The sequence below is a fragment of the Dermochelys coriacea genome, chromosome 7 (assembly GCF_009764565.3).
Source record: "Dermochelys coriacea isolate rDerCor1 chromosome 7, rDerCor1.pri.v4, whole genome shotgun sequence".
Lineage (NCBI taxonomy): Eukaryota > Metazoa > Chordata > Testudines > Dermochelyidae > Dermochelys > Dermochelys coriacea.
This window is the reverse complement of record NC_050074.1, coordinates 30815249-30836871: the sequence shown is the minus strand read 5'-3', so window position 1 is coordinate 30836871 and position 21623 is coordinate 30815249. Positions and strand designations below refer to the sequence as shown.

Below are 21623 nucleotides of genomic sequence, written 5' to 3'. Positions count from 1 at the left end.
TAGTGATTGGTGGGCTAGAGAAATTGAATAACTGATTTACTAACTGAATTTCAATTGTAACCTTGCATTGCCTTGAGTTCTATTTGGATCAGTTTAGGGAAATTACATGTAAGCAGGTTCTAAATGAATTCTTCTCTGACAGCTAGCTGGGAGAAGGAGAGACTTCCAGAGCAAACTATATTTACATGAACATACCTACTCTGCTTAGATATCCAGCAAATAGAGCAGTGTTGCTCAAAATAATCAACTTTGGCTGGTGTTGGCTTACAAATCACTTTAGTGCTGAATGCAGGGGTAGTGAAATGTTGTTATGAATGTTGTTGGCATTATTGTATGAATACAGAAAAGCAGGACTGCTTAACCTGTCCCAAATGAGAGGGTCACCCTCAGCTGAAAGGACCTCGTTAAGCCAGGGGCTCGAACGCCAGGGCCCTGTGAACATAAGGGTAGGTTAGGTTGGGTCAGGAGGGTGGTCCTGTCTTGTCCTATCCTGCTCCCTAAGGGTCCTTCTGCCTACTGTTCAGAGAAAGAACTAAATAGACTTCATTAGGAGTCTTTTTGTTATTTTAAATGTTCAATCAGGCCTGAAATCTGTTGTGGTGGGACTGTATTTCTGCCCGCCTGTAAAGAGCTGAAAATTACAAAGAGACTGATGTGAAAAGGCCACAGCAAAGAGGCAGGTAGCAGCAAAAGGTGACTGACAGCTGGTGAACAAGTAGCTGATAAGGCACTGAGGAACTATGGCTGGCGGGAGAGACAGCAGAGAGGAACTGTGGCTGGCGGGGCAACCTGGCGGTGAGAAGCAGTGGCTGGCAGGGTGGCCAGAGGATGCAGCGAGTGGCCAGTGGGGGAGCTGGCAGAGAGCTGCAGCGAGCAAGTGCCCGAGCAGTGGAGCAAGTAAGGTGCCCCCTTCCACACAAATGCACCTCTGAACACTAGGTCTGCGCTGACCAAGAACAGCAAATGTGAGGGGGTGCAGAGAAGGGTCAGGTAGGTTAAAGGGATGTTTGCATTGCTGGACTTAAGACCCTGAGGGGAAAAGGATACTGCCCACCCTACTTTGGGGGTGGGTCTTTTACTCATGGTTTATGTTTATGAACACTATTTGTGGTGTTTTCCCAAATTAACACCAAGTTACTTCCCTCCTTTTATTAAAAGTTTCTTTTCTACACTCAGACTCTGTGCTTGCGAGAGGGAAAGTTTTGCCTCTCCGAGGCGCCCGGGGTGGTGTGTCACTATCCCAGATTACTAGGTAGGGGCTCGATCTGGTTCTGTGTTGTACTGATGGAAAGGAACCCCTAGATATTGAACTCAGTCCTGGTTGCTGCTGGCTCCACCTGGCAGAAGGGTTACACAGAAGTGACTTAGGCTTTGTCTACATTGGCACTTGTTAAAAGTTTTGTAATTCAGGGGTGTGAAAAACACACACCCCTGAATGACAAAAGTTGTAATGACAAAAAGCGCCAGTGTCGACAGCGCTTCGTCAGCAGGAGATGCTCTCCCGGCAATGAAGCTACCGCCCCTCATTGGGGGTAGTTTCATTTTGTCATCAGGAGAGGGAGGGCAGGCTGGGCTTGGCACAGAGCAGTTGTAGCAGGAGCTCAGAGCCACGCTGTAGGGTTTGATGTTCCTTGATCTGCGTTCTACACTAATAATAAATGATGAACCCAGTGCCTGAGCTGCATTTTCTGTCTGAGGCCACAGACCCGCCCCCCACTCCAAACAAAGGGGTGCTGCTTTGCAGCTTTAAAGTGGACTTTCCATGGGTAAGGAGGACGTGAAGTGAAGTGAAATTGAGGGCACCTCCCTCCCTTAGACTCCTCAGCTATGCTCACTCCATCAGTTCCAAGATCTATTTCTCTGCCTGCTTTTATAGAGTCATAGACTGTGAGGCCAGCAGGGCCCACTGTGATTACCCAGTCTGACCTCCTGTGTCACAGGCCCTAGGCCTGCCCTGAAGTGATTCCTGGTTGAACTACAGCACGTACTTCAGACAAAAATCCAAGCTTGATTTAAAAATGCCCAGAGAATCTCCCCACCCCCTGGGAAGTTGTTCCAATGGTTAATTCCCCCCACTACTAAAAATTATTTCCAGTCTGTGGTTTGTCTAGGTTCACCTTCCAGCCCTTGAAGCTTTTAAAGGTACAGCAATTTTCACTCCCGCTCCCACCAGTGCAGAGGGATTTGAACCCATCAGTGGTAGTACTGGAAGCCACTAAGCTATCCTTAATCTATGGGGCCAGGAAAAATACTTTCCCCATATGCCATTATCCTTGGGAACTGACGGCTACAAGATCCTAAGGCCAAGTACTTGGATTCAGAAAGGGACTGCGAGTTCCAGTAGATTTAACACATTTCGAAGAGGGTTGGATCTCAAGCTGACAGCTTTGGGCCATGAACCCCCAGCCTCTAAATCAGTGTTTCCCAATCTTGGGATGCTGCTTGTGCAGGGAAAGCCCCTGGCAGGCCAGGCTGGTTTGTTTACCCACCACGTCAGCGAGTTCGGCCCATTGCGGCTCCCACTGGCCGTGGTTTGCCACTGTAGGCTAATGAGGGCTGCTGGAAGGGCGGCCGGCACGTTTCTCAGCCCGCGCCACTTCTCATAGCCCCCATTGGCCAAGAACAGCGAACCGCGGCAAGTGGAAGCCGCGATCGGCCGAACCTGCCAACACGGCAGGTAAACAAACCGGCCTGGCCCCCCCAGGGGCTTTTCCTGCAAAAGTGGCGGAACAAGTTTGGGAAACACTGCTCTAAATTATCCCATCACTGCTGCAGCTCAACTACTGGTGACAGGCTACTGGGCGCAAACCTCAACGTAAATGCCTTGCCCTAGAGTGATTGACTCCAATGACTTACTGGGGATGTTCACACCAGTGTGTGCCCATTGGTGCGGCTGCACTAGGGGATCACATCAGTCGAGCCCCATCAGTGGGGTAACAGCAAGGCAAAATGACACGAGTGGGCGCATGGCCTGGGTATGTCGTGCTTGCAAATGCCAGATCCCAGCGGGGTGTGGGGAAATGTTCAGTGACTGGCTTCTAGCCTTGGCCCCTGTGTGAGTGTGTGAAGTACCCAGAGCCTTACAGGAGACATTGAAGGACAAGGCCTGTGGGGGAGGGGAAGGAAGGAGGGAGGGTTTTTTGGAGCCATGCAAATCGTGCTGTGAATTTGGACATAAGTGTCGGGGGGGGGAGGGTAGGAGGCAGATGGTGCAATGAAAAATAACCAGCCATTGAGCCGACCATGGTGAGATGCTGCAGTAAAGTGGTTTATTGCTGCTAGTGAAGCAGGTCCAAGACCCAGCAGTAACAGAAAGAGCCCAGAGGCTTCAGTTTTGTCATTAAACAGGGATTAGAAATCAGTGGGGAAGCAGAGGAATTGGTTGATTTCTAGCCCCAATTTGGATTCAAGACACTGATCTCCTGCCACGTGCTGGGAATAAGGTGGAGCTGAAAGTAGAGAAAAGAAGTGCAAGAGGGAGCCAGTCTGTCTCTTGTGAAGCTTTGTTTGTGGAGCTGATGTTGTGTTCACAGACATCTTGGCATTAGCAAGAACAGGGCTCAGTGACAGCCCGAATTGCAGTGAAAGTCTATCTGTGTCCTCTCGATCCAGGGCTGAGACCAGATCTGGAACTCACAGCACACTTTCTAGGGGTGGAATGAAGCACATTAGAATGGGGGTGACTCTCGGAGGAGTGCCCAGTAAAACCCAGCTGTCCTCTTCCCCCCAGCCTCACAGCATAACTGTGGGCAAGTCATGTATCTCCGTGCCTCAATTTCCCCACTCGTAAAAAGGAGGGGGGGGTGAAGCTAAAGCCATTGCTTTGTGTGCAGTGGCGAGATGCTATGGATGTGTGGGGCTTCAAAATACCTGAAGAGCTAACAGAGCTCAGTGTCCAGTACATCTACACCCCTGTATTTCATGTGTTTATCCTCACACCAACCCTGGGCGGCAGGGCAGTGCTACTAGCCCAAGTCTACAGATGGGGAAACCAAGGCACAGAGAGAGGAAGTGACTGGCTCAGGCTCACATGGGGAGTCTGGCAGAACAGGGAATAAAATCCAGCTTCCCTGGGCCTTAGGTAAGTGACGTCCCCACTCCCCATCCTTGTGACTCTGCCATGCCCAGCAGTTCCTGGCCCCTGCCCCAGAATCAGCTCCCAGCTCAGGCAATGCCAGGTTTTAACCTCCCTCCCATTCTGTGCCCAGCAACTCCTGCTATTTCCCCTCCAGTTCGATACACAAAGAGCCGGCTACTATTGGAGGTGGATTGGGCTGGGAAAGCAGCAAGGGCAAGACCAGCAAAGGGCTCCAGGCTACCTCCCTCTGCCCCACACCAAGCAAATCCCCCACCCCCTTCTGCACCTTCTCCAAGGCCAGCAGAGGTTGGTTGGTTGCAATCGAGACTTGCAATAGATTCTGGCTGAGCTGTCTCCTGCCCCCACCGCAGTGTGGAATTGGGGCAGGGCTGGGCCCTGCTATTTAGGAGCGGATGATGATGACTTTATGGTTTTACAGGGTTTAGCCCCAATGGAAATGTTTCCCTTTGCTCTGTTGTTCTTGAAAGCAGCACCTTGCAGAGAGCGGCCCCCGGAGCCTGCAGCCAGAGCAACAGTGAGTGTGAGCCCCACCCTGGTCAGGGCCCCTCTTCCCCCTCCCACCGCTTGTCCGGTTAGATGGGAAAGGCTTTGTCACCGGTCATGTCTCTCACTGGTATCATAGACACCCAGTGCCTGGCGTGAGGGGACTCCCCGCCCCGATATCACTGGTGGGGACGCGGCTTTAAATAATCGTCTCAGAAAATTAATTCTTGGCAAACCAAATTGGTGCTTCAAACCCAGGAGCCAAACCCCAAATATGTCCAGTTCCGTCCTCTCACCTTCTGCTGGGGTGGGGGCGGCAGGGGGCACTTGCTGAGATCCACGGCTCCACCCTGGTTTTTCCTGCACAATGTTTCCACCAGCTCCATGGTCAGATGTAGTATGACCCAGGCACGATCTGCAGGGAGATTGAGGAGCCCGGCCTGGCAATGAGTTCCAGCACAACTCCCAAGCCCTGCCTCCCACCCCTGAATACCAGGAAATACGAGGGGCTGAGCTCTGAGCCTCCCCATTGCCACACGCTGCCCCTTAGGCCATGCCCAAGCAAGGGCAGTTGCAAGGGGGTCAGTCTGTCCCACCCGGGCTATGATCTGGGTTCAAAGCCCTTTGCAGGCATCAGGGGATTTGCTCCAAGTGCCCCAGGGGGCATTAACGCCCATCCCCATGTCACAGAGCAAGGAGCAGGGAGTGAGGGGAAAGGGCATCCCACTGGGCGGCTCAGCTGGCGAAGCGTTGGGCTGGGTTTTCAGTGGTGCTGGGGCAGCGGGACACCTAGGTGTCAGCCTCATTGCCCATCCTCACTGTAGGTCCAAACTATACATCCCCTTCCCCCAGATCCAAACCCCACCAGATCCCTTCCACCTGCACTCTGCAGCCTTACTGCAACTCTGCCCCCCTGGATCCCAGCTCCACCAGAACCCTCATTTGGGGTTGCACCCAAAGCACCCACACCCTTAATCCCGTCACCTGCCTCCTGTAACACCTGCATCCACTCACCTGTCTCTGGGTGCTCAGCACCTGCAGCACTCGGCTGTAGTACATGCAATTATTGCGGTTGTTGAAGGTCTCTACGGCTACTTGTGCAGCCTGCTGGACGTCTGGGTCTGACACTGGCACATTCTCCTTCCCCCCGAAAACAGCGGCCCCCAGAGTGGGGGAACCCCCAGGAGGAGCAGGAAGCACAGCCAGGGACCTGCCACTACTGTAGGGAACGCCATGGCTGAGAATGGCCAGAGCTGGGGAAGGGGTGCTAAGATATAGGCAGGGGGCCCCAACCCCTGGGATGGCCCCACCCACGTGGGGAGGAGCCGGGCTCCTGATGGCCCCACCCCCATGGGGTAGAAAAATTCCATCCTACATTAGATAAAATCCAAGTATAGATGGAAAATAAACCCTCAGGGTTCAATCCAGCCACTAATGGCCAGGGGAAAAGGGCCTTTAGGGGGCAGGTCATCCCAGAATTCCGCATTAGATGGGGCATTTCTTGCACCTTCCTCTGAAGCAAATGGCAATGGTCATTGTCATAGACACGATTCCAGGCTAGATGGGCCCATTGGTCTAAATGGGTGTGGTCAGTTCTAGGAGAGCCCTGCCCGCAGTAGAGAGCCCCACCCACAGCAGATGGAGAAACATACCCTAACAGGGAGCCCTGTTGCTGACGGATGGAGCTCTGCCCATTGTGGGATACCCTGCCCCAAAGAAAAGGCCTTCTTGACGACTGGGTAACCGATCTGTGACAGTCTAACTATTGTGGTTACCACTTCTACAAAATTATGACAAATCTTAATGAGATTATCTGATACAAAGTATGGCTTGTGAGATATCATTTGAAAAGCGCTGGTCTGTTGAATATTGTCCTGTTAAAATGTGTGTGTCATCTTTGTATGTGGAGTTACGAAATTTGGCTCTCTGTTTGTTACTGAAACACCTAAATCTGGGGAACACCCACAGTGGCTACAAAGGTGTGACTAACACCCAGCAGGTGTGAAGGGACTATCACCAGCCATTCACCAGCTGGGGAGCTGTAAACAAGAGATTTACAATTCACCTGAAAGACACTTTGCTCCAGCACATTCATCCCTGGGGCTGCCTGTCTCCAGGACTCAGCAAGGACTTTTCTGGTAAAAATGGTCAGGATATAAAACAGGGGCGGAATGGACCCCTGTCTTCCCCCATCTTGACCGATGGTAACGAGACGCTTGAAAGACTTTGAACTGGGGATATTAGGTCCAGGTTGGGAAGAATCCAGCCAGAGTGCTAAGAACTGTAAAACTGCCTTCAACATGTGGGAGAGTGAGAAAAGCTGTTTGTTGCAATTCGTATTTGATAAAGTTTAGGATTTAGAATGCTCGTTTACCTTTTATTTTTTTATACAACCATTTCTGATCTTTATGCCTACCACTTAAAATCTATCTTTCCCTAATTAATAAACTTCTTTAGTGTTTTATCTAAACCAGTGTGTTTGATTGAAGTGGTTGTGGAATTTCACTAAAAACAACAACCCTGGTGCATAATTATTACCCTTTGATGGCATAACGGACTTCTCTGCGATTGTATTGCCCAGTGAGTGGACTGGCCAGTACAAGATGCACATTTCTGGGGTGCAAGGCTGGAGTTGGAGCATTTGAAGGTGTTGTCCTGTGTGTAGTTCATGAGCAGCTGAGAGAGCATTCATTCAACTCAGTTGGGTATGTCTTTGGATGCTGGTGGCTGTGTGTGAACAGTGCCTGGAGTGGCATGCTGTTTACATAGCACAGCAGTGTAAAAGACCCTCTGAGCTGGAGAATTCAGGGGCACAGCAATTCAACAGTCCAGATTGTACCCAGGAGTATGTCAAACCCTCCCCCAGAGTTGTACACCTGGAGTTGTCCCCGCCCCTGACAAGAAGCCCCCCCGGTATTTGGATTCCTTTCAAAACCTTTTTTCCACTTGGCTTCTCAAGAACTCAGTTCAGCATCAGCCTTTGTCACTCAGGTATCTTTATTTGGCACTGGGCAATGCTACGGTGAGTTGAGCAGCCTGAAACACGGGGAATGGCTGCAGTGTACATCACAGCTCCAAAGGTACACAGAAGCTATCTCCCTTCATCGACATAACACATTTCATTGCATCGACTATACATTGCATCACACATTTTTGGATTGCCTTGGTTACTTTGCAGGAACCAATCCCGGTGCAGCATGTGCTGTCTACAGTTTGGCTTCCTCTTTACCTCATCTCTACATCCCTAACTTCTTTTGTCCCTCGTTAGCTAGTTCATAGCAAATAGTTCCCTGGATATTCTCCCTCTTATCTTAGCTGGCTCAGACGTTTAGCAGAAATGTTCTGTTTTCAGCCTAATGATTCATTTACCTCCCCAATGCTATCTTCCAAGAAACGAAGCCTCCCTCCAGATGTTAAATACTCATGTCAGGCCAGGCCTCAGCTATATTCCCCTGCTTCTGGCTTTATTTTCGTATGAGCATTTGTTTCATTAGCAACACCTGCCTGTCTTTCCATTCTTCCTTTCTGGAGTTTAGTACCCAGCAGCACATTTCCAAGACCACAGTGGTGGTAATAATTTGAACCGCCATTAATTAGGTTCCAAAAACAAACCACAGGGTGCAAGCTCATCTCCTCTGGTACAGCCCATCAGGGTGTCTCCACCTCCTGTATAGTATTGTCCCCAATTTCCTGTTGGTCATCTAGTAGTTGAGCAATGGGCACCAACTGATCTATTTTCCTTTGTCTTAAATCCACAGTATTTATGGACAAGGGAGGGATGGGTGCAGAGAAACTTGTCACCAGTCCCTCCTGTTTGATGTTGTCTGTCTTGGCCTCTGTTACATTCTCCTCAATCTGCATGCTTGGCCATAGGGCCTGGGTCCCGATTAGAGTCAGGGTCAGACAGAATCCACCTGGGCTCCCCTGGCATGGTGCTGTCCCCACTGAAAGGTAGTGGTGTTTCAGAGCACATGCTATGTCCCCAAGCTGTACCCCCTCCTTCACTTCTTTTTAATGACTGGTCAGGCCTAACCTCCCTCAGGTTGTGGTCAGGTTTATTCATGCCCAATTTTGCCCCATTCCCCATGAGGATTTGCGGGAATCTGTCTATACAGCTTATGAATTCTGGTTCATATTATGGAATGGCTCTTATGAAAACTGCTGTACCATGAACACAGGTCCCGATGCATAACCCTGTGCCCTCCCAGCCGGAGAGAGAGCAGGTCTTGCCCACGCTGCGGACAATGGAGAGTTCTTAGCTTTGAGTCACAGAATAGTTTTGCTAATGAGTGGGCATCCTAGGGGAAACTGCTTGTACCCATTGTCTCTGAGGGGAGGGGGTTTAGGGGCCGTGAGGTGTTACCAAACCAGAAAGCAAAGGAAGCCAGGTGTTGGGAGGGGGGTATGTAGAGAGATTTACTCGGGGAACTTGAGGTGTGACCCACAGGATGCCTGTCAGGGGGAAGGAATGGGTGGGTCAGACTGGCCAAGGGAGGCATGCTGGGGAAGAAGCCTCCATGAGGAGAAGCAGCCCTGAATGTAGGGCTGCATGAGGCAGGGGACTCCACCTGCCTGCCTGGACACAGATGATCCCCCAAGCACTCCCCAGGGAAAGGGCGGGCTCACACAGGGCTTTGGGGCTAGGAAGTTTGTTGTGTCCTGTCGGGTCTGGGCCCTTTGTGCTCTGTCCTTTTAAGCAGATGAGATCCACGGGGTGAGAGGCCGGGCAAAGCGTGCATCTGTTAAACAGCTGCCATGGGCCTCCTGAGAGAACTAAATGGTACCCGCCTTGGGTTGGGTCCTGGGACAGAGCAGACTGAAGGGTCTGTGCTGTACAGGCCATAGTTGAATTGTGGCCTCAGTAACTGTGATTGGCCAAATGTCCATGTTGGCGTTACTGAGAAATGCTTGAAGCAGCTTTTTTGGGACCGGGCTTTAGGTGTATAGCGCCTTCACGAAAGCGCTACAGTGGCCCATCTGTGCCAATGCCAGGCTTTCAGTGTAGCCCTGCCCTTGGAGTTACACTTCCTCAAAATAAAGGCAAGAGTTGGCTTTGGTGTTTTGCAGACTCTTAGCCCAGTTGAGTAGGTTCACAGAAAGGCGTTCCTGTTCTCCCTTAGCTTTCCTGGGAAGTGCGGAAGCAATTCTTGTGTTTACCTTCTACACGTATGTAATGACTCATTGTAGTGAATGGTGAATCAGAGAAATCGAACCACTGGTTGACTGGATGAATTTCAATAGTAACCTTGCATTGCCTTGAGTTCTATTTGGATTAGTTTAGGGAAATTAGACATGACTTTGGCCTTGTCTACACTGGCACTTTCCTTGTTAAAACTTTTTGCATTCGGGGGTGTGAAAAAACCACCCCCGTGAACGACAAAAGTTGTAATGATGAAAAGCGCCAGTGTGGACAGCGCTTTGTCAGCGGAAAACGCTCTCCAGGCAGCCAAGCTACCGTCCCTTGTTGCGGGTGGTTTTATTTGGTCATCAGGAGAACTCTCCTGGCAGCAAAGAGCGGCTGCACTGTGTGCCGCACCATGGCCTGGCTGTAGCAGCACAACCACACAGTTGTAAGGTGAGCAGTGTAAACAAAGCCTTAGGTAGCCCCATTGCTTAGCGCCATAGTGGTTTGCTTATTCTTTTCATAAATCCATCAAAGCACACTAGACTGGTTCCCCTCTCAGCACTTCAGCCCGGGAAAACAACCTATTTTAAGGTCAAGTTCAATACATTGAGTAGCTCCTGGACCTGTATTTTAACTATTTGATGAAAACCCTATTACAGCAGGCAGCGGGGCTGTGGGCTCCAACTCCCGGAGGGGATCCCAGATAGTATCTGTGCTGTGAGAATGAGCCTAAGGACCCTGAGACGGGGCAGTGCCTGGGCTTCACTCAGCATTCAGGAGGCTACAAACACCCAGGGATCCAGAGGCTGGCATGCCCCTCACAGCAGTTTGGTGACTGGCTGTCAGGCACAGGGAGCCCAACCAGAACTGTGACACCCCCCTTCCCCTTCCATGCATTGGTCTCCCATCCCCCCATGCCAGGGGCAGTGTGTGTGGCCCATTTCCCCCTCTCCTAGTACCAGCTCCCCCATGCCAGGGCAGTATGTGTGGCCCCATTCCCTACTTTCCCCTCTTGTCCTCCAGTTCTCCTCCCCCTGCAAGCCAGGGGCTCTATGTCCCCCCTATTCCCCCACCATTGTTCTTTTTTCTGGCTGGGAGGTCAGTCATTCAGGGAGTCACCATGTCACTGTCTGTCGGAGGACAGGCCCAGAGGAAATGGGGGATTGTTACACTGTTACCAGATGTGCCCATTACTTTGGGGTATGCTCATTTATTAGGGTTACTCTTCGGGGTGGGGGTGGGGGTTTCTGTAATTCTATTGATGTACTGCTTGTGTCACGTGTGTGTTCATATGGAGCTCTACTTCTCCCTTGTGCAAGTCCCCTTCGATTGGAGCTACCCCGCAGGACCTAGGTTCCCAGGGCTGGGTTCCTCCAGCCCCAGAATCAGATCATAGACTCATAGAATCATAGAATATCAGGGTTGGAAGGGACCTCAGGAGGTCATCTAGTCCAACCCCCTGCTCAAAGCAGAACCAATCCCCAACTAAATCATCCCAGCCAGGGCTTTGTCAAGCCTGACCTTAAAAACTTCTAAGGAAGGAGATTCCACCACCTCCCTAGGTAACCCATTCCAGTGCTTCACCACCCTCCTAGTGAAAAAGTTTTTCCTAATATCCAACCTAAACCTCCCCCACTGCAACTTGAGACCATTATGAACACACACACACACACACACACACACTAACAGAGCACATCTGAGCAGACCGGGTCAATCAGCACTCTCAAGCTGACCCCCTTATATGTCCCTGTACTCAATGGCCTGGAACAAACAGCACTTTCAAGCTTCCACCCTTATGTACCCCTGGTCTCAGTAGGCTGGGCCAAGCAGCACTTTCAGCTGTCACCCTTATATGCCACAGGTTCAGCATGTTCCTATCCCCACTTCCACATCACAATTGTATTGGTAGTAACCCACTTGAGCAAAACCCCACAGTATTTCATAGAATCATAGAATCATAGAATATCAGGGTTGGAAGGGACCCCAGAAGGTCATCTAGTCCAACCCCCTGCTCAAAGCAGGACCAAGTCCCAGTTAAATCATCCTAGCCAGGGCTTTGTCAAGCCTGACCTTAAAAACCTCTAAGGAAGGAGATTCTACCACCTCCCTAGGTAACGCATTCCAGTGTTTCACCACCCTCTTAGTGAAAAAGTTTTTCCTAATATCCAATCTAAACCTCCCCCATTGCAACTTGAGACCATTACTCCTCGTTCTGTCATCTGCTACCATTGAGAACAGTCTAGAGCCATCCTCTTTGAAACCCCCTTTCAGGTAGTTGAAAGCAGCTATCAAATCCCCCCTCATTCTTCTCTTCTGCAGACTAAACAATCCCAGCTCCCTCAGCCTCTCCTCATAAGTCATGTGCTCTAGACCCCTAATCATTTTTGTTGCCCTTCGCTGTACTCTTTCCAATTTATCCACATCCTTCTTGTAGTGTGGGGCCCAAAACTGGACACAGTACTCCAGATGAGGCCTCACCAGTGTCGAATAGAGGGGAACGATCACGTCCCTCGATCTGCTCGCTATGCCCCTACTTATACATCCCAAAATGCCATTGGCCTTCTTGGCAACAAGGGCACACTGCTGACTCATATCCAGCTTCTCGTCCACTGTCACCCCTAGGTCCTTTTCCGCAGAACTGCTGCCGAGCATTTCGGTCCCTAATCTGTAGCGGTGCATTGGATTCTTCCATCCTAAGTGCAGGACCCTGCACTTATCCTTATTGAACCTCATTAGATTTCTTTTGGCCCAATCTTCCAATTTGTCTAGGTCCTTCTGTATCCTATCCCTCCCCTCCAGCGTATCTACCACTCCTCCCAGTTTAGTATCATCCGCATTTGCTGAGAGTGCAATCCACACCATCCTCCAGATCATTTATGAAGATATTGAACAAAACGGGCCCCAGGACCGACCCCTGGGGCACTCCACTTGACACCGGCTGCCAACTAGACATGGAGCCATTGATCACTACCCGTTGAGCCCGACAATCTAGCCAGCTTTCTACCCACCTTATAGTGCATTCATCCAGCCCATACTTCCTTAACTTGCTGACAAGAATGCTGTGGGAGACCGTGTCAAAAGCTTTGCTAAAGTCAAGAAACAATACATCCACTGCTTTCCCTTCATCCACAGAACCAGTAATCTCATCATAAAAGGCGATTAGATTAGTCAGGCATGACCTTCCCTTGGTGAATCCATGCTGACGGTTCCTGATCACTTTCCTCTCCTCTAAGTGCTTCAGGATTGATTCTTTGAGGACCTGCTCCATGATTTTTCCAGGGACTGAGGTGAGGCTGACCGGCCTGTAGTTCCCAGGATCCTCCTTCTTCCCTTTTTTAAAGATGGGCACTACATTAGCCTTTTTCCAGTCATCCGGGACTTCCCCCGTTCGCCACGAGTTTTCAAAGATAATGGCCAAGGGCTCTGCAATCACAGCCGCCAATTCCCTCAGCACTCTCGGATGCAATTCGTCCGGCCCCATGGACTTGTGCACGTCCAGCTTTTCTAAATAGTCCCTAACCACCTCTATCTCTACAGAGGGCTGGCCATCTCTTCCCCATTTTGTGATGCCCAGCACAGCAGTCTGGGAGCTGACCTTGTTAGTGAAAACAGAGGCAAAAAAAGCATTGAGTACATTAGCTTTTTCCACATCCTCTGTCACTAGCTTGCCTCCCTCATTCAGTAAGGGGCCCACACTTTCCTTGGCTTTCTTCTTGTTGCCAACATACCTGAAGAAACCCTTCTTGTTACTCTTGACATCTCTTGCTAGCTGCAGCTCCAGGTGCGATTTGGCCCTCCTGATATCTTTCCTACATGCCCGAGCAATATTTTTATACTCTTCCCTGGTCATATGTCCAACCTTCCACTTCTTGTAAGCTTCTTTTTTATGTTTAAGATCCGCTAAGATTTCACCATTAAGCCAAGCTGGTCGTCTGCCATATTTACTATTCTTTCGACTCATCGGGATGGTTTGTCCCTGTAACCTCAACAGGGATTCCTTGAAATACAGCCAGCTCTCCTGGACTCCCTTCCCTTTCATGTTAGTCCCCCAGGGGATCCTGGCCATCTGTTCCCTGAGGGAGTCAAAGTCTGCTTTCCTGAAGTCCAGGGTCCGTATCCTGCTGCTTACCTTTCTTCCCTGCGTCAGGATCCTGAACTCAACCAACTCATGGTCACTGCCTCCCAGATTCCCATCCACTTTTGCTTCCCCCACTAATTCTACCCGGTTTGTGAGCAGCAGGTCAAGAAAAGCGCTCCCCCTAGTTGGCTCCCCTAGCACTTGCACCAGGAAATTGTCCCCTACGCTTTCCAAAAACTTCCTGGATTGTCTATGCACCGCTGTATTGCTCTCCCAGCAGATATCAGGAAAATTAAAGTCACCCATGACTTTATATATGACACCATATTTGAGGTGCTACAGGGATCTTTAGCTGAGGTAAAAGAAGCATTGCTGCAGAGTAAATGGGGGAAGCTAAAAACACAAAAGAGTAAAGATCAGAGAGAGAGAGACAGCTGCATCCAGCTTAACCATAAAAGTTATTTATTGAATAATAGTGATAACTACACAAGGAGAGCCTAAACCAACTCAACAGTTAAATTATTAAAGGTTAATACTTGAGGTGAAAAGAAAACAGAGAGAGAGAGATCTCACCCACTCCATGACCCCTGAACTGGTCAGGGTTCTCAGGTGATGGTGGTAGCTCGGGGTCCTGAGTTCTGGAGACAGGCAGAGCCCTCAGCACGATCAGTCAGGAGATAAGAGTCCCAGTGGAACTGATACAGAGTTTGGGTCCATGTATCAGAACACTTACTTGGGCATAGGTAGGGGTTTTTGTAGAGAAACAACAATGATCCAAGGGAGAACACTAGATTTGTTTATGGGTAAACTGATGACTCAAGGGTTTTCTTTAGGCTAGACAATAGGAGCTGATCACTCTTGGCTATGGGTGGTGTTTTCTTTCAGGGAGCTCACAATGCAATTAGGCTGCTTCATTATTTTGGATATCAATCAAGGATTCATTACTAGAATTGGTCTGATAACTGCTGAGCTGGGTATGTGCAGGCGTAGGTTCATTAACCTCTGGAGCAGAGATCCCCCATGATGCAGTGCTTCCCTGCTTTTCTGGTCCCAGAGTTCAGTAGCGGTTCTCTGTTCTCCATTCTGTATGCTAATGGAGATACCTCCCTGTCCCATCTTTCATGCACATGAGGCTAGGGGAGTGACCTCTATTCTCCATTCTGTATGCTAATGGAGATGCCTTAATCTTGTCACCCTTGTCAGGAGGGGTCTAGGTGTGTCTCCCATCCACCCTTCACTGCTCTCTGCAAGTCTTTTCCCTGATTGGTTTTGGTTCAAGCAGAGACTGGTGGGGGTGGGGTGTTTCATCAGTCAGACAAGCTAGATACTGCACCCTGGTTCCTCAAGAACACAGAGCTGACTGGTATTAACACCGGTGGGTGTTAATGGGGCCACCAACCACTTGTCTGATGCACAGACAATTGTAGAGGTTCTTGAAGTTGTGGTTGTGCTAAACAGAGGGCAGGGGCTGGGTGTGTCTCCCCCTTCCAGTTGCCCCCCAAATCCTTAGGACTCTGGCTAATGATGCTATCACAGATCCTAGCCAGTTCCTCTTCCTGGCCACCCTCTAGGATGGCAGTGAGGGGAACCTGAGCTTCTGTGCTCTGGATCCCTTAGAGAGGTGTTAAACTTCTGGAGCCTGAATGGAGTCCTGCCACTGCCCCGATCCTGGGGTCCCTGGGCCATTTGCAGGGCACAGACCTTCTGACTGGCACCCCCTCCAAGTGCTGGAACCCACTGTCCAGTGTCCCGGGCCTTGTGGGCACAGCACTGACCCTTCAGATTCCCCAGGTTTGAAATACACCTGCCAGAGGGGAGCTGGCCTTCTCCAGGGTTCAGTGGCTCACACAAGGGGGAATGAGGCAACTCAGGCTCACCTCGTCCTAATGAACTCACTGAGGAACAGGGAGGCCATTAATTAGGCAGGGAAAAACCTGGGCATGATAAAAGGAAGCTTCTGGCAGCAGAGGGCTGGCTGGGTTAAACGGAATGGCAGCTTTTGGAAGAGAGGACCAACCCCAAAGGAGAAAGCACCCAAGGGAAGGAAGCCAAGGGATAATGCTCCTAGGTGGGAGGGGCTCTGGAAGGGAGGCGCTAGGAAGGCCAAGTCTTAGCAGAACCTGGTCCGGAGCAAAGGGCTTCAGCAGGTAGCAGTAGAGGAGTTATTGCTGCTCCGAGGAAGGGCTGTTGTGGTTTGACCTCTGTGGGGTGCTCAATCCAAAAGGAGAGCTCCTTCCCCAGCTGATGACAAGAGGCTCTGTCCCCAGAGGAGGGCTCTGGGCCAAGAGGACCTTGCTGGTAAGTGACTGTTGATGTAACTGGGTTTGATGGACTACGGTTGACTCAGCCCCTCCTCCCTCCAGCTGGAGATGCTGGGCCTGGTGAGGCCTGTTCGTGTGATGTTCTCCCTTGGGGCTGAATAGACTGGACCCCTGAAGGCAGACTGTCCAGTAGAGAAGCCTCATTGCCCTTATTAAAACTCTCATTCAGGAAGGCAGTGGTAGTGCTGCATTGGGCCACCAGGGGGAGTGCTAGGGTGAGGGCCCCCAAGCCAACACCCCTTTCCCAGAACTCCACCCCAACGGACTTACAGTGTAACTCTCTAGGAGCACGCAGCTGTTGTGAAGGAGTCGGTGCACACACGCTTTGTACAGTTGAGCTCCTCTCTGCTCTTTTATATTTAATCATGTAAAGCAATAATCACTAGAGGCATGTCCCTGACTCAGTTTCCACCTCATTCCAGGTTGTGCCCTGGACTGGGGTCTGCATCCCTTGGGCTGTCCAGGGTCCTGGGAGGCCAGCTGGGCTCAGGAAAGCAGACATGGCCCCTCCCTGCCCCATGAGGCTGCTGCATGCTGGATGATCGCTCCCTGCTGGATCCAAGAGCAGAGCTGACTAGCTTCTGCGCTTCTAAGACTTTCAGCCTCTTGAGTCAGGTGTCCCCCTTGGCCAGCTTCCCCGCATGAGCACAAACTTCTGCCAGGTGACTTTTGTCGCCAAGATGACCTCCCCCTGCTAAACCAGTTCTCCTGGGAGGGACCAGTCTTTTGCCTGGAGTGACTGGATTTCCAGGCTGGGACTTAGTCACCTGCCCTCTATTGTTGTTTGTTTGCCACCAGCTGTTGGAATCGCCACCTGTCCTGGTGGCAAACAGACCAGAGAGAGGGCAAAACGCTGTCCCTTTGAAATGGTTTACAGCCTGGCACAGAGGGGTCATAATCTCACACTGAAAGGTGATGTACCAGCATGTTCCCGCTGCATCACAGGTGCCTGGAACGTTCCCTGAAATTTGGGAATTGAGTGGATGTGGCACCCCAAAGTTACTGTGGCATAGGCCAACAGTGAAATGCCATCAACGCTCTCATGACTGGCTATTTTCCACACCCTCTCCACAATCAGCTCCTGACTCAGTCTCCCAGCTCCAGGCATGAAACTCCCTCCTCTACCCCTCCAAGCCTCTTAGTTATCCTCCGATTCGCTACACAAAGAGCTGGGCTAGGCTGGGAGAGCTGCTTTGGAAAGTGCTTCTGGAGGAGAAAGGAAAACGTTTCTATTAGATTTAAATCCTGTCCCAGTGCTGCCCTCCAGCGTGAGGAGCTCAGTCTGACATACAGGACCTAGTGCCATGTAATAAAGCCACCTCTGCTTGTGTACGTGAGGGGCAAAGGGAACAGGGATTTGCTTGGGGTGGCTCAGGGTGACACAAACTGATCCTTTGCCATTGTTGCCCTTGAGGCTCTGCCCAGCCTCACCTAACGAGGACACATGAAAGAATTTTGGGGACCGGTGAGCTATGAAAAATGGACCTCCAGCCCTGGGCTAGATGGACCTTTGGTCTGACCCAGTATGGCCACTCTTATATTCTTATGTTCATAGACCAGAGTGCTATGCCCACCCACCCTTGAATTACATATAGGGCGACACCCATATATCCCAACCTTGCACCCCAGAAATGTACTGGCTTGTGCTGTTCATAAATTAGTTCACAATTCCATCAAAGGGAAATGGATATGCACCAGCCTTTCTAAACTGAGAAGATTCCCCAAACATGCCAGCCAAAACCACATTGGTTTGGATTAAATGGAAAACAGATTTATTAACTACAGAAAGTTAGATTTTAAGAGCTTAAGTGGTATTGGCATAGATGATCAGAATTGGTTACAAAAGGAAATAAAATGGCAAAACCGCAAGCTAAATCCTAAACTTTACCAAGCTTATAATTCTAAAAGTAAAAGGATTTCTCTCACCCAAAACTTCCCAGCCATTCATGCTAACTAGGATGCCTTCTGGTTAGGACCAGCCACTCCCAAAGTCCCCCCAATGAAGTTTGTCTTATTTCCTTGTGTAGAGAGGAGAGGGGAGAGACAGGCGAGGTGATGATGTTATTGTTCCTCATTTATACCCTTCTCCAGGTGCTGGAATAATCCTAGCTGTGTCATGGGATCAGCCAGTCCCATGGTGTATGTGCTGAAGGGACTGTCTTTCTTGTGAATTGTAAATCTCTTGTTTACAACTTCCCTGCTGGTGATGGTCGCTTAACACCTGGCTGGGTGTTGGTCACTGCTTTGTTGCCACTAGTCTGTGGGGGTTTCCCAGATGCACATGTGTCAGTAACAAACATAGCAAAATTGCATAACTCTGTATACAAAGATGAGAGACACATTTCAACTAACACAGCTGCTACTCTGAAACCTGACATTTCAACAGGACAGTAATGGTCAACACATTACGGCTTTTCAAATGGTACCTTACGAGGCATACTTTGTACAAAATAGATCATAACCATATACAAGTGGTGAATATGGGGTCCAGAGTGTTGTTTTGAGGTATAGTATATCACCAGGGGTTAATTTCTCTCCTGGATCAGGGCACTGGGAAGGAGTCACGTAGGCAGCTGGTGTATTGTCTGGTATGAATGGACTATCGAGGACTGTCAACATATGATTCATAGTTTTCAGAAAGCACCATTGTGATCATCCAGCAACCCTAGCCTGACCTCCTGTATACCGCAGGCCACAAAATTTCCCTGAATTAATTCCTGTCGGAACTAGTGGCTCTTTCAGTAAAACTTCCAGTCTTGATTTAACCATTGCCAGCAATGGAGACTCCTCCACAGGCCTTGGTCAGTTGTTCTCATTGGTTAATTGCTCTCATTGGTTCAAATGTGCACCTGATTCACAGTCTGATTTTGTCTCGCTTCAGCATCCGGCCACTGGATCTTGTTAGATCTTTGTCCGCTAGATTGAGGAGACCTTTATTATCAAATTTCTCTAGGTCCTTCTAGTCTGGGGTCAAGTCCCTCTTCACCTTCTCTTGGCTAACTAAACAGATTGCGATCCTGGAGTCTCTCACTGAAAAAATCTGCCTTATAATCCTTCTCATGGCTCTTCTCTGAGCCCTCTCCAATTAACTGTTGATGTGAAGAAAGTTACCAGACAGCTCCAACAGAGGATCCAGGCCGGACATGAACTGTTAAAGGCTGCTGACCAAGGGAGGCAAAACATGGGAAAATAGCCTGATGGGACCTTGAAACAGGCTGGCGGTGTGAGCAGACTAGGGTACATTTGCCAGCGCGGAGGGAGATTTCAAACCTGCCTTGAGTGAGAGAGGCAGGTGAGGCTGCTGGCAGGGACAGGTAGGCAAGCTGAAGATACTGAATTACAGGGCCCAGATCCCCAAAGGGGTTTAGGTACCTAACTCCTATTGGGACTGAGGATCTGAGCTCAGGTGACTAATCAGTGGTGGCTTGTTTGGAAAAGGCTGTCCTTTGTCATTGCAAAGATCTGCCAGCTGTCTAGCTCCCAAAGGGGCACGTCTCAGACAGTGGGAAACCGACTTGGCCCCACGGGCAGAATTATGGTGAGAAACAGAGCTGCACCCCTTCCCCCGGCCTCACTGCTCGGTTTGGTCGTGCCCCAACAGCTGTGAGCCCTCTGCACCGTCCACGTTGACATCTCTGTGCCATTATTCCGCAGCTGGGCCCGCATGGCCCCTTCTTCCCACAAGCGAAGGAGATCCAGATCCTCCTTCCTGGGTCAGGCAGCAGCACGAGGCTTAGCTGGAGTTTAGCGAAGAGCGAGGCCTGAGGGCGGGGCCAGGTGAGCTTGCAGGAAGAGCAGCGTTTCATGAACACACGGGGGACATTAGAATGGGAGGGGGCGTCCAGTCACTGGGACTCCTGGGCAGGAATACAAGTAACTTAAGGGACTTACCAGTACGCAGGGTAGCTGGGGTCCTGAGCAAGGCGGGAGAGGGGCTCAACTGGTGATTTAAAGGGCCAGGGGATCCTGCCGCTGCCAGGGGGACCGGTTCTTACCAGAATGCTGGACTGGACCGGCTTACTTTCACCTCTGCTCCTGAGCAGCGGAGTTCAAATTGGGACCAGAGCGGTCACTGTCATGGGGACAGTGGCACTGGCGCTAAAGGATTATTTTTACTGGTACTGATAATGCAGCATCCACACCAGACCAGATCTCTCCTAAGCAATAAAGAAAAGCTGCAGTTTGTTTTTTCCGCTATGGATGCTCAGGAGTTAATTATTAACAGATCGGGGCTCAAGGGCTGAAATGGCACAGAAAGGAGTCTGGGAGTCTGATCCGTCATGGGACTGAGCGCCCCCACTTACAAGATCAGTTAATTATCTCTAGTAGACCACAGCAAGGAAGCTGTATGTCCAGGTAGGTGGAAAGCTCAACTAATCAGAGCCAACCTCCTGGGCCCGTGAGGGGCAATGGACTAAGGTTTGTTAAGCTTTTGGAAGATGCTGTTGCGAATTTAGGAGCGAGGAGGTTGGTGGGGGAATTGGGGTGGGGCAAAGTTGGATTCTCCCGTCAGTAGTTTTCTTGGAGCAAAATTTTGCAGGTGCTTGTAACCAAAAAATGCCCAGGCTGTTCTCTTTGCCATAAAACGTCTTGGATCTGTGCGCCTGAAGGAGGAGGGTGGTTGGCTGGGCTTAGGAAAGAGCAGTTATGGAAATTGCTCAGAGCGATGCTGTAGGGTTTGATGTTCCTTGATCTGGATTCTACATTAATAATAAATGATGAACCTGGTGCCTGAGCTGCATTTTCTGTCTTGTGCCACAGATTCCCCCGCCTCTAACAAATAAGAGCTGCTTATGACTTTAAAGCGGACTTTTCAGAGATAAGGAGAAAGCTAAGTGGATTGAGGGCATTTCATTCCTTAGACTCTTTTCAAGACTTCAGACAAACTCCCCGCATTTAGTTCCATGATTAATTTCTGTACCCACTTTTATAGATGTATATGTTGTGAGGCCAGAAGGGCCCACTGTGATCATCTAGTCTGACCTTCTGATAGCACAGGCCATAAGATGGCCCTGAATTAATTCCTGGTGGAACCAGAGCAGATCTCTTAGATAAAGATCCCATCTTCGTTTACAATTTTCCAGTGATGGAGAATCCACCCCAGTCCTTGGGAAGCTGTTCCAGTGGTTAATTACCCTCACAGCTAAGAATTTGCACCTTATTTCCAGTCTGAATGTGTCTAGCTTCAACTTCCAGCCATTAGATCTTATTAGACATTTGTCTGCTAGATTGAAGAGCCCAATTCCAGATGTAAGCCAGGGTCTGAAGGAGCTCTCCCCTGCTGGCTATTGATGAACGGGGGCGGGGGGGGGGAGAAGACCTCAGGGGGCAGACTGTATTTGCATAGACACACCTACTTTGCCTAGGTGATCAGCAGACAGACCTGCTTTGCCAGAGTGATCAGTTTTTGGTTAAAATTCTCTTTAGTCTTGGATACAGTGTGGGTAATGAAATGTTGTTAACCTTATTGCATGACCAAATATCAGCAGAATTGTACTTAATAGACCCTAATTGAAA

General features: G+C 50.0%; 1 protein-coding gene across 1 annotated transcript; it reads right to left on the bottom strand.

Moving 5' to 3' along the window:
• Positions 1-3273: 3273 nt before the first annotated feature.
• Positions 3274-9764, bottom strand: LOC122461216 (cystatin-like). The gene is given in 5 exon segments (XM_043519952.1): positions 3274-3647; positions 4879-4997; positions 5593-5754; positions 5757-5801; positions 9740-9764. Coding segments are annotated over 5 exon segments (438 nt in total). The 3' UTR covers positions 3274-3560.
• Positions 9765-21623: the final 11859 nt, after the last annotated feature.